We start from the raw sequence: 13,857 nt of genomic DNA on the forward strand, positions 1-13,857 counted from the left end.
ACAGAAGGGGAAAAAATTATCAAGATGCAAGGATTCTTTAGAGATATTGAGGGTAAATGCTTGTTGGGATCCGCCAAATAAAGCTTGTTTTAAGCTTTATTACAGAATTATGGTGAAATTGTACAAGTGGAAACAAACTGTTAATCATAAGGAAGACGCGCGCGCGGCGTACGACGTCAACCACTTAGGCCCATTATTGAAGACTGTAGATATGAATTGTGTCAATTTTCTAACAAATGACGACCGTCATGATCATGAAGACACTTAAATACTATTTAGTCATGCATCTAATATAAGAGTGGTGTTGCTTATTAACAATTTCAAGTTGTCTAGTTAGGTCATTTTTACCACTACACACACACACACACAAAAAAGAAGAAGCTCTTAATTCTCTTGTTGTAATGTTTTTGGTAGAGAGAGTTGCACTTGTTCTCCATCAGCTGTGTAAGCTTCACAAAAGGGTTTAAAATACTCTAGTCTCTAAATGGTTAATTGGACGTTTGTTGGACACTGTTAAATTTAAGCTAATGTTTGTTCTTGCTAATACAGCCATATGGTGTCTTTCTCAACCAGTGACACACTGACACTATTTATAAATGCTAGTAGCCAAAAGAACAATTTCTTTGATGTGGAGTTTTAAGTAAGGTAGGTCTAACGTCTATGTCAACAAAATCTAATATAATGTTTTAAGGTATACCTATATGATTTCAACAAAAAGGTAAATGCATAGAAAGTTGATGCAAAATATGGGTTATCATCCCGTATAGCTCATCTTTTTTCACAGTTATTCAAATTTAATTAGTATTTTAACATTATAAGTACTGCCAATTAATGAGATTTTTTTTTTTTTAAATCAAAGTTGATTTTGAAAAGACAACAATAACATACCTAGTATATTCCCACCACGTGTGAGATATAGAGACTGTTTCCGATAGACCTCCGGCTCAAAATAAAACAATCTAGACAAGGAAAGAGTCAGATGCTAGAACAGCTCACAAACAATCTTCCATCATGAGATTTCAAGATTAGTTTATGCAGCTAAACCAAATCGCATACACTTCAACCTTGCCAAGCGTCATTATCTAGTTGAATTGTTGACAGGTTTTGTCAGAAAGATCAAACTTAGCTCGGCCACCCCCGGTGTTCAATAATTCACGAGTTTTGTTCTAGGAGCAAAAGTTTGTTCTACCTGCAATTTATCTATTTTATTGCTCACAAATTTTAATCAGACCACAAATTTTAATCAGACTTTTGCATGCTAGCTTGATTCTTCACTAGTTTTGCGTAAAGTTGGATAGACAAGTTTAGCTCAGACTCTACTTATGTATCATCATTATGCAGCTCACAAATTTTAATTTGCTGAATAGATAGGTCGTCCCCCACTTTATTAATTTGTTGATTTACTAGAATTGAGTGGGTACTGGGCTAAAAAGAAACTGTCACATCTAAGTGATTTTCTTTGTTCGCAATACTGAAAAATGCTTATTATTTGTTCGCAATACTAGAAAACGCTTATTATTTGTTCGCAATACTGGAAAACGCTTATCTTGGTGAATGCACTATATTTTAAAGGTCTGTTCAATGTATATAGATGTGATTGGTAGCCCATCATCTATCTTAATGTCAACAGGAATGACACCAATCCAACATAATACTACAACAGGAATGACACCAATCCAACATAATACTCCAAACAGGAATGACACCAATCCAACATAATATACAATAATAGCAGGTGCATAATCTATCAACAGGAATGCACCAATCCAACATAATAGAATAATGATGATATGTCTGAGGTTGTCACATAACTTTCGTGTACAACCATAACAAAACCACGAAAGGTCATCTTACAAACAATTCAACAATTCAATCCACAACTAGTCTATCACAATCGACAAAAGAGGAAAACCAATACGAAAGGTGATCTTACAAACAATTCAACAATTCAATCCACAACTAGTCTATCACAATCGACAAAAGAGGAAAACCAATAAAGGTGGCGGTGGTTCGGAAGTGGTTCTATTTTGCCCACGAAACCCACAGGGTCGCCTTAGTAAATTAGTGGCATAAAGCCAAACTTAAACAAGAGGCCTTAAATATATAAATACACATGTAGAAATAATATTATAATAATTTTGAATGTTTTTTTGTGGTTGTACTTCAATTGTTTTTGGTGTAATATTTTTAAAAGACACATAACCTTTAACATCACATATAATATGATTATTAATAAAAGAATGATCATTCTAGTTAATAAGATGTTAGCCATTTATTTGCAATACATTTGCTTGGATGTTTTGTTAAAACATTAATCATTAATATGAAATTTGAGTTGTTTAATTCAAAATTCTAAATATTTCTAGTGAAAAATAGATAACTCTTTCTTTCTATATCAAGATAACTTTTTTTAAACAAATTTCACAATCTCCATTATTATTTCAAGCGAAGTTAAAAAATCATAAATTTAGTATTAATTTTTTGGGGCTCAAAATATTGAAGGCCTCTTACCCCTGAGCCACCTTTGGAACCACAAAGAATGAAGTTTGGAGAGAACGAAAGCAATCGTGAACATCTGCATTCACTACGCTATAACAGCAGCAGTGAATATCTGATATACATGTGCTTCTACTAGGATGCTCTTTAGATGTGTACCACCAGTTCACATAAACAACTTTTCATCTGTTCATCCTTACAGTTTGACCATCAATTACTGGATGGTATATATACTCTTCTACACAGAGTAATCCACAATTTTGTAAAGAGTTTTTTCTCTTCTTCAAAACCTAGTGAATGCCAACTCTGTGCCTGTCATAACAGAGATAAGCAACCCACATAGTACTCTGAATTTCTCTGGAGGAAAATTCTGTGACCTGCTTAAGCGACTGCATGGGCGTAGGGATGTTTGGTGTAAGTGATTGCTGTAGGAGGATGGTTTGAGAGTCGTAATGTCTGCTGCATCTATAAGATCATTAGTCATATCAATGCTTTGTGATGTGTACTAACAAATGACCGAAGCTTCAAATGATGACATAGACTGATGGACATGTTCATTCCTTTCATTACTCTTATCAACCTCCTGCACCAACCGTGTATTATCCAAAAGCTCAGAGACAGAAACTCAGCTTTATTGGCTAGTAACAAATGACTCTCTCCCATATTGTTGTGTTACCACTTCCTGTACTTGGTTTAACAGTCTAAGGTGTTGACCCTCTTAAGTACCACATAAGTACAGAAGGATCCCTGCAGGTAAGTACAGAAGGATCCCTGCAGGTAAGGATCCCTGCAGGTAAGTACAGAAGGATCCCTGCAGGTAAGTACTTATCGTCCTTGTAGCATTTGAAGATGAGTGAAAAACCACATCGAGGATGAAATGTTTACAGAACTTGCCTTAATCTAAACTCCAAATATAGGCATAGTTTATGCGCAACAAGTTTTGCAGTAATATACAACTCAATCCTATAGGAAAATAAAGACTAAGAAGAAAAAGAGCTCTCCAAAAGTCCACAGCGTTCCAAATCTGTTTCACTGCAAGCGGGTCCATGCGGCCTAACCACAGCCCTTCCCCGCTGAAATCCCATTGCTGTAGTTCTTTTTCTGCACTAAGTTGGGGATCTTATGGCTTACGCCACCCTATTAACTCACAGTATGTCTCACTTGTCACCACTGACCAGAAGCTGCTCTAGGTTTACCCTTTGTAGAATTTAAGTACTGTGAGACAAAGAGCACTCCCATTACAATTATAAGGCAGCCAACGAGTGTGCTAAAGAAGAGTGCACCAGGTTGCCTAGTTTGAACAAAACCATAAACTCCACTTGAAGTGACAAGGATCAGATCAGTTAATCCATCATTTGAAAAATCTTCAGACACCAAAGCATGAGTAGGAGGTGCAGGGAGGTCAATAGTAGTCAACAGACTCCCTCCAGGAGATAATACTACAGCTTCTTGGTCTCCTGCTGCAAGGATCAATTCTTGACTATCATGCACACGTAGAGGAAAGGCCTTCAGGGTTGGGACCACTGTACCAGCTTCCATCATCCCCGCTGGCGATTGAAGGTTTGACCATGTGGCACCCGTCAATACCTGCCAATTCCATAGAGCACCATGTCCATGCAAGCCTGGTGAATATGATGTTACCTGAAAAGAGTACAACAAGTAATCAACAGCTAATTATTGAACAAAAATGAGTGTGCCCAAGATTATCATGGAAGACATTAGACATGTCCATGGCATGAGAACTCATTTCTTACAGGATTCAAACTACTCACTGTGAAGAAACAATTGTGTGATACTGTTAAAACTACACTCTTGTTCCTAAGTTAAGAGAATACCTCGCCACGATTTGTCAAGAATATAACGTCTCCATGGCTTCCCTTACGATGTCGATGACCATCATTTCTGGGGATGAGAATAGGTGTTGCTACCTCTAGTGAACTTGCATCAAAAGTGTGACCAAATCCTCTGGAGAATTCACCATGCTGGAATAAGTTAAAAGGAGAATGACGACAGATAGAAGCATTGAAAAGCTGTTCTCGCACTGGAACACCAGAGGTAGCAACAGCCCAACAGGGCCGCAGCACCTCCATTGATCCACTAACAACAGTCTGTTCAGCACCATTGGCCCCCACAACCTGCAATAGACCAATTAGGAAAGAAAAGAAAAGACATGTTTTTGACTTTAGACTAACATGCTAGTTCATGTAGACTCCTCGAATGAGAATGCTGATTGAATTCTTAGAATAACAGTACTACTGAACCACCAAATTTTACCCTTTAATATTCATGTTGAGTCAAAATACCTTACATTGCATTCAAATCTGCCAGTTCTTTGGTCTCTGAAAATATGGGAGAGAATGATTTCTCTCCTAATATTGGTTCTTACCTTTCACTTTCAGTTTTAACATCCAGTATCCTCAGATGTGTATCATTCATTCATTTTTTCCCTCTTTTGTGATCAAGAATAATCGGTACATGTCATTCATAAAGATAGATAAGTTCATGAGAAAAAGAGCGTTCAAAATTGTCTCATCCTCGGAGCATATTTTACATTCTTTCTTAATAAACTTCTGTGCATTAACGCTTATTCCACAAGTTCAGTTTTATGCAGTTATTTATTTGGGGTCCCCAAGACTTTTTTGCAACTTCATCCATCTAATGCTTGTTTTCGTCTAGCATTCATCACATGTTTTTCCTGTTGATGGAGCATCTATTTGCTGCTTTATTCTAAGATTCATTATCCATTTTATTCCTGTTTACGCAAAGGCTCTTATACCAAAGCTAACAGAGATTATCCAGTACACCATATTAAAGCCCTAATTTGATAATTGATACTCGGACAATATAGTTCATTTCAATCGGAAAAAGAAGAAAGTAACTTCACGATGATGCTTTTCACACCTTGAATTGGAACAATGCATTTCAATTGGAGACGGAAAAAGAAGAAAGCTAGACATCAAAAGTTGTATGTTACCTGGACATGGTCCAACACTCCATCGCCATTAATATCTGCATGAAGCCCGCCTTCTAGGAGGTGAAGCTGGTGAAATCATGACTTCACATTAGACCATGAGCTAACAGACAAGAAGCTGGAAGGTGAAAAGGGTCTAGAGTTCCCTCGTAAAGAGTCTTCTGATTTTAAAAAGAGTGGAAAATCTTTTCTAGGCGTTCATGATATTTGGCATATTCCATGGAAAAACAAGATATTGCAGTATGCTTAGCAATTATTAAACAGCTATTATTCGAGACCCTGTTTACTTAGAACATGCAATCAAGAACTTTTATCAACCAGAATGTTGTACATATACACAGCGACACCTGATTCACCATAGTACGCGAGCTCAGATATGTGATATGCGGCAGTTCATACCTTGCACAAAGTACGGCCAGTTGCTATATGAATAGCTTCAATCCCTTCCTTCTCATGAGCCACGACAATGTTTGGGACCCACCAAAGCTGGGTATAATTGGTAATAGTAGGTATATAGGGTGAAGGCTGCACCAAAAAAAAAAAAAAAAAATGAGAATGTGATAACGTGATTGAGTGCTGAAATAGTTAGAGGAACACAGTTTAGTAAAAATATTTTCAAATTTACCCAATTAAGTCTAGATTATTATCTATGAATGATTTATCTTCAAATTAACTGCCAGCTGAAAACAGTGGCTTTGTTTGATCAACTAAAAGATTTAACTGATAATAACAAGGCCATCTTGGCCGTATACAAGAGGTATACCAAAAAAACGAAAAAACCTACAAAGATATGGTTCTCTCCAAAAGACACCCAACCTCTATACAAACAGGAACTACATGAATGCACCAAAAGAAAATAAGGGATCACAGACTACTTCTCAGATGAGCAAAGCTCATCTCACCCCTTCAAAAGCTCTCCTATTTCCCTCTTTCCAAATGACCCACACAGAGCAAGAGGAGTAACATTACAGTTGCTCTATTAGGTGGTTCCATAGAAATGCAGTTTCCATCATAAAACAGGAACTGTTTTAGTGTGCAATATTCTGTAACTTTGGAAAAGATATTACAATCTAAATGGAGATGAGGATCAGGATTTAATTGTTTATTTCTTGATGCATTAAAGAAATGAACCAGGATCATTTCATGACAACAGAAGCATACAAGGAAAGGAGATTACAGATTCTAGATGGCTAGTCGAACAGTGATTGTTTAAGAATTTTCTTTCCAGATTTTAGAGCTCTCTCCCTCAATCCTTAGCAATCACTACCTGGCCTAGAAGTGCTTAATCCAGTTTTTGTATAATCTCACCTCTACTATCTCTATATGCCAAAAGCAACACACAATACAAAACATTCTGGAAGAAGAAGGTGAGGCGAAGAGAACCGAGAAACAGCCAAAAATAACAGTAAGCCACCACCTTTTTGGGTTTCGCTGATTTTGCATAATCTACTGCCTTCCCAATAGCATTTGAGATTCTTTTGGTAGTGTCTTTCCCAGGAGGGTTCTTTTCTTCAGGCTTATGGAAAGGGTAAGTAACGGACTTCCCAGGTACTTTCTTAACCGCCTTCCTTTTGTGTCGCCTGAAGTGTGCCAACTGTAACCTGGTGTCTTCCCGCCGATCCTAGTCCAAAAGAATTTTTCGCATTAATTAACATCTCCACCAACATACATTGCAAAGACTAGCAGAATGGAATGATAAGATGATATACTCACCCAGTTATGTGGCACAACTCCAAGAATAGATTCTCTAAAATCCCGACATTCGAACTAATATTGCAAGCAATTCAAGTTAGCTTAGAAATGAATACATTTATAGAGTTGAATAAAAACATTGTTCAACAAACAGGGCAGAAATAGTGGGGAAAGATAACATTGCTGGTCCTTGAAAGTTCTAACATTCACTTCCACTTAACTTGTTAGTGTCATAACTATTTTATAGAAAACCATTGACGAGGAGAATCATCAATAAAAAAAAGTGGGAAGTAATAAACAAGAGGATGAACTCTGAAACTATGGACAAGCAAAATCAACTAAGACAGGATGAAAGTTACTGGAAAACTAAAATATGGAGAAAGAAATTACAAACAGAGTGATTTCTTCTACAAGGTGACATCCCCATTTGTTGTAATGTATATTTATTAATTTTAACTTCTATAAATAAGTTTTTTTAATCAAGAAAATATTGTGGTATGATATATCTTATTTTTTAAATAAAACTATGAGCTTGCCTAATATTGAACCAAAATTGAAAATGCAATATACATTAAATGTCCCCAAAGGGACCTACGGGTAGATCTTTTTAAATACAAGACATAGAGCAAACAATGTGTCAGCAGCTGCCACCTCAAGGCATTCAAAAATTGAACTAGTATGTTGCCATACCTCCCCAGGATGACGACTGTTCAAAGCATGAGCATCAAGCTTGTAATTATGTTGTGGAATTAGAAGAGATTCATCAGAAGATGGTGTTGGATTATTCTGCAATATCAGGATGGAGAAAAAGAAATGGATGTTCATTAATAGATTAAATTATCTAAAAGATCTCTCTCAAGTTTAGTCATACCCATAACCAAGTTCACATCACAAAACTCTAAGCTAGAAAAAACACCAGCTAGTTCAAGTTGAATAGCTAGGTGTAAGATTTTCGCAAACAATTAATCTATCTAGCTCTGACAAGATATTCAATTCAAAATTGGTATTCACTCAATGGTACCCTTTTCCAACAAATAGCAGACCAGCAATGATGCAATTACAAACTGTAACATTGGTCTATGATACAGATAACTCTAGGATATACACACTTGACCAAATATTGGACCTGAAAGGTACTCTAGAACAAACGGAAACAAACAAATCACGGAAGGAAAATAAGGGGAAATACTAGAATCATCTTCATTTCTTGGGGAAAAACATAACATGAAACAGAAAAGGCTCCTATGATGGGATGGAGAGATAGTGGCGAACCTCTATCTGCCTTCTCCAACGTAGTTGGCCGGTCCGACCAGCAAGTGCATAAAGTGCAAAATGGCGTAAATCCACAACTCCTGAATTCTCAGACGCCTGGATTAAACAAGTACGTCAAATTAGAAATACAATAATGAAGACGCCCAAGAATACCTTATTACCATAAGAATATATAAAAGAAACAAACAAATTCACGAAAATAAGATAACTATAAAACTGAATATAAACAACCTCTCACGAAGGAACAGATTCTTCATTTTCAGCATCCCATCTCCCAACGAAAATCCACACACACAAAAAAAGAGAATAACTGAGGGAATAATAGGCATATCAATTGTGATTTCTCCATCCTCCTCAATTATATGGAGGTAAACTAACACATGTGGATCACAACTCATGAGCACTATCATCTTAAAAGTCGCATGTTTATAAGTACTTCACCAAGGACCCTGGAAATCTATTTGGAAGACTGCCACCAACAAAGATGAAGTGATTCCCCTGGTAGTAGCCTGTAGAGCCTGTTTGACACATGAGGCATTACAACAAAGGAGATTTTGCATTGATTCAAGATGCTCATGATGTAAGGAGGCCTTGGAGACAAACAATCACCTTATTCTTCATTGTAGTGTAACAGCACAACTATGGGCATTATTTATCAATTTGGCTACGGTGGCATACTGCAAACCTTCTATGTTGTTGGATTAGAAGGGAAGGAAAAAGAGTGAAAAGATATATAATATCCAAATTGGATTAGAAACTTATTTGAAAAAGAAAAAGAAAAAAAAATAGAGGGCGGGGTAGAGGTGGGGGTGGGAGGTGTCTAAGATCTTTCTCATTAGTTCATTCCTCAAGGGAACTTTAAGAACCAAGATGGAATAATGAAGCTTTAATTTGGTGGAAAACAGTACATACCTGCATTTGGTGGAACAATTGGAAGGAAATAAATGAAATCATTTTTGAAGGCAAAGAATGTATCTATACAGGAGATCAAGTGGAAGGTTATCGATTCTTCATGTTTTTAACGTAAAGAGCAATGTATAAAAGAGGAAGCTTCAGTTAGTGGACTTTAAAGGACTTTTGTAATTACTTACAGTAAGTGTAAGTTTTTGGGGGTGGCCCACATACCCTTAATGCTGAGCACTTTAAAGGACCTTTGTAATTACTTTCAGTAAGTGTAAAATATTTTGGAGGTGGGCCACATGCCCTTAATGCTGAGGAATACAAAGTTACCAGTTTAGAAAAGAAAAGAGAAAGTATTTCAATGATACAAACTAAGCAGAGGTGACGAAGCATAAGGATCCAATCTCAGACTTTTTGCACACGGAGAGCTATAAATATTTCTATAAGAAACAGGGTTATGTGGACTAGTGAAAGTATCTACAATTTTCTATCTGTGCTATTTAATAACCCAAATGGTCACTCAACTTATGATTTTTCTCTCAGAAAGTCACTCAACTTTGATTTTTACTCCAAAAGTCACTCAACTATGAGTTTTTTTCTCAGAAAGTCACTCAACTTTAATTTTTACTCCAAAAGTCACTTTTCTCACTTTTCTCAGAAAGTCACTTAACTTTAATTTTTACTCCAAAAGTCACTCAACTATGAGTGTCTTACTTACAAAGTCACTCAGACTATTTAATTAATTTTTTCATTAAAAATTGCTAACATGTAATTTTTATTTAAAATAAAAATTTTAAGAAATTAAAAAAAAATCATTTAAACAATCAATTTAATGGCCCGCCCATATCCAAAATACATTTAAATGGTTTAAAAGAATATCTCTTTTATTCCTTAGAATTTTGATTTTACCACTATTTTCCCCAAATTTCTTGTCCAATGATTACTCTATACTCTAAAGTATATATAGTCATATAGATCATCAATTAATATCCTAAAATCATAATCTCGTTGCAATCTATATATTATAATGTTACTAATGTTTAATAACATTTGCTAATAGTTTATATCATATCATTTTAGTTTAAAATCTATAACGTTCCCTTTTATCAACTTAGTAGGAATAGAATTCATTGTATTTAGTTGATGCATCTATATATTATACAAGTGGTAACACAAAAAAAATACAATTATGATTGAAAAATCAATTCCGTAAATAAGTATCACGTTGGAAGCTAATTAAATCTAATCAGCTAAATGAATATGATTCTGAAAATCTTAAAAATTAGTATTAACATTATAAGTGAATTGATATGAACTATTTAGGATAGTTTAAAATTTCATCGGGTTATAAAGTAAACATGAGAATATGTAATGATATGGTTCAAATAAATTTTTTGTTTTAAATAAATTGTAATGAGAATATGTATTTTGGTTTTAAATAAATTTTCATGTTAGCAAATTTTAATATAAAATTAATTAATTAAATAGGTTGAGCAACTTTGTAAGTAAAATATTAATAGTTAAGTGACTTTTGAAGTAAAAATCAAAGTTGGATCACTTTTTGAGAGAAGAACCCTAAGTTGAGTGACTTTTGAAGTAAGAAACAAAGTTGAGTGACTTTTGAAGTAAGAAACAAAGTTGAGTGACTTTTTGAGAGAAAAGTCATAAGTTGAGTGACCATTTGAGTTATTAACTCGTGATATTTAATATGACAGAGAGAGAACTACTTCTCTTTCTTTTTTTTTAATGATAAGGTACTTCTCTGATTCAATTAGAGCAGAAATATGAACGGCAATACAAAAGGAGAGGTATTTTACAGGCTTAGATGACAAGAACTGATACAAGTCTTTTTAAAGCCAGAATCCTTGAGTGAAAACCATGACACTAAGTTTTTCCTTTACATCTCTTCTCGACCTCAATATGCAAGAGAAAAGTACATATTCTGCACTCTATTTCTTTCTTCCCCAAATAACAACTCGATTGATACAATAATATTATGTTTTGGTGATGATTTGGGAACATAAATAAAGCACGGCTATACATAATGGTGACAGTAAGACGAGCAAAACGTTATGTGTACAGAAAACAGCATGAAAGTTTACCTCCTTCTCAGCAGCACTTCTTCTATGCTGCTCTGCACTTTTCTCAGCCATTTCTATCTCTTCAAATGGATCAATATGCATCTAAAAAGGAAAAATATATAACTTAAAAGAAATTTGGCTCCAGAACTTTACTTACACAAACAAAAAACTACAAAAGGGGTAAGAGACTTGCTAACAAATGCTACATGCGTCATCGAATCACATAAAGTTGTATTTCCTTCTGAATTATTTACTTTGTAAATACTACCTTAAGTTGTATTTGAAATAACATTCTAACAGGATTGATCACTTCTAGAAAACATATAAGGTAATTACATACATGAGGCTGCATTTCCATCCTTCCGCCAACAATCACCAAGCCTGAATCTCCATGCCTTAGAGTATAATTACTTATGGAAATTGCTATCTCCCTATGATGAGCATTATGCGGAAAATCCTCCTGTACGAATTAACCAGGAAGAACGAATAGAACATCAGTTTATCACAAAGTATCAGAGGTCTTTGTAAGTCAGTGTGAGAATCTCCATGCATAAAAGCACCTGCAAGTTGACCTCCCACAGCTTTTTGAGATTGTGATCGAAACACATCACAGACCAACCTGACGTAACAACAACTAGGACCTGTTTCTGAGGCTCCTTGCGATTATAGTTCCTATCTATCACACCAGTGGCCATCGCCACCGCTCTTCTTCCAGAGACAACACGAATTTTGTCAGGCAAGAGAGACACCTCTGCAAGCAAACGTGCTTCACTGAAACCTTCATCAACACGCCTAGAATGTGGTTCCAAAACCTAGCCAATACCCATATGATAAGAAACAAAACAAAAGACAAGAAATTTCAGTAAAAAGTGTAGATTAACCTTCATCCAAAATTGATTAAGAAGTTTACTCCACACCAATGACAGGAGTAGTATAACTTTGTCTTAACATAAGGAGACGTTGGTTTTGGTCTGATTAGGGAATTTAGATGGAACTTGGTAAATATGCAAAGAATATCCAGTTCATATGTAATGCAGTCTGTACATAGTCGCATCCCTTACAGATTTAGCAGTATCTCTCGGTAACTGTTAAATCCAGTATAGACTGTCTAGGCACAAGGAATAAATCATTATCTAATGCATGGGCAGATTAAGACTAGCTCATTGGTGCAGTCGCAGTCGCAACCACAAATTTTTCCAGAGGATCAGAGAGCAAGAACCTCTCAATTCAAACAACAGCACTACTACTTTAAATCACATAAGCGGAACCTTAGTATAGGTTTCAGCTCGGCCCTTTCTATCTTATTAGCCAAACCAAATCATCTACGTATTATATGCATAGGTACGTAAATGCACCAGTCAGAACCCACCAAGAGACACTAAATCCTTAATCCATATCTGATCCAAATGAATTGTATGCAGCAAAATACCTGAATTTTGGCATCATGAGTGGCGACAAGGACCTCTTTCTTGCCATCACCATTGAGATCGGCAACAATTGGGGGAGGAAGACGTTCAGCCTCGTATTTGATTGGATACTCTTCGAAGAGATGAAACCATGCTTCCTTGAACGATAAATCACCTTCGTGCTAATACACAATAAAATCAGCTTAAAGTCTGAATTTTTTACAATTACGAAAAGTGATAACAAAGATACTAGGGCTTTTGAAGATGGATAATTCTTTTAGCAGCATGAGAAAGGAGGGATGAGAAAAGAATTAAACCTGAAGAGAGAAGAAAATAGCGAAAGCAGAGAGCATTAGAATAGCTAAATCGCGTTTCCTCATTTTCTTGTTCTTCTTGTTGTTGACAACCACTCACTGAGTCGGACGGAGGAAAGTGTTCTACCCTTCTTTAGCTTCAATGGAGAATAGAGCTGTAACGTTTGACTGCGGGTTGATTCTTTTTTTTTTTCGGGTCGACCCGGTATTACATTCTGGCCCAATAAAACTGGGCTGAAAGGTTACAACAAAAAAAGGTTCACAAATCTTGAGAACATTGCTATAGATATATCAAGACAATTCTGTTTGCATCACTCCACAGTTGTAAGTTTTTCTGTACCGCACTTACAGAATTTTTTACGCTCCTTATTTTGATTTTTAGACTATAGATAGATATTTTTTTTTGCGTCAATTGTTAAAATGATCCTGTTATTTCTTGGATGGAAATGGTATTACTGTATTACAGAATTGGGGAATGGGCAAGTATAATTCACCATGTGTCAATCGTTCGAGTATTAGTAACACATTCATTCGTTCTGGCTCACTTGTTTTTATCATCATTCCCTTTATTATCATTGGCTCAAAAAAGGGGGATAGGCTACCAATCTTCATACAACTACTACATTTACAGAGGAGGACATTCTAAAAGATGCTTGTTAGTAGAAAAAAATGATGGGAGTGTTATAAAAGGATTACCAGCAACTTCTCAAACTTGTTCTGTCTGG

The 13,857-nt window shown here is 35.7% G+C and overlaps 1 protein-coding gene across 1 annotated transcript; it reads right to left on the minus strand.

The window, feature by feature from the left end:
* Positions 1-3,314: 3,314 nt before the first annotated feature.
* Positions 3,315-13,626, minus strand: LOC107860026. The gene is made up of 13 exons (XM_016705219.2): positions 13,136-13,626; positions 12,842-13,000; positions 11,973-12,224; positions 11,753-11,872; positions 11,434-11,514; positions 8,432-8,527; positions 7,850-7,945; positions 7,181-7,234; positions 6,885-7,088; positions 5,867-5,992; positions 5,471-5,536; positions 4,332-4,631; positions 3,315-4,137 (listed from the first exon to the last, which is right to left on the minus strand). The coding sequence occupies exons 1-13, from the start codon at positions 13,196-13,198 to the stop codon at positions 3,661-3,663; spliced, it is 2,094 nt and encodes a 697-aa protein (XP_016560705.2). The 5' UTR covers positions 13,199-13,626; the 3' UTR covers positions 3,315-3,660.
* Between the last annotated feature and the right edge of the window lie 231 nt (positions 13,627-13,857).

Source organism: Capsicum annuum, chromosome 2, assembly GCF_002878395.1.
Source record: "Capsicum annuum cultivar UCD-10X-F1 chromosome 2, UCD10Xv1.1, whole genome shotgun sequence".
NCBI lineage: Eukaryota > Viridiplantae > Streptophyta > Magnoliopsida > Solanales > Solanaceae > Capsicum > Capsicum annuum.

What these genes read in the sequence shown, in the direction of transcription:
- LOC107860026 (XM_016705219.2), bottom strand. Translation starts at nt 13,198, where the DNA reads ATGAGGAAACGCGATTTAGCTATTCTAATGCTCTCTGCTTTCGCTATT. An exon ending in GAAGTGCTGCTGAGAAGGAG is followed by an intron (nt 8,528 to 11,433) that starts GTAAACTTTCAT and finishes TGTTTAATCCAG; the next exon opens with GCGTCTGAGAATTCAGGAGT. An exon ending in GAGTTGTGCCACATAACTGG is followed by an intron (nt 7,089 to 7,180) that starts GTGAGTATATCA and finishes CTTTTGGACTAG; the next exon opens with GATCGGCGGGAAGACACCAG.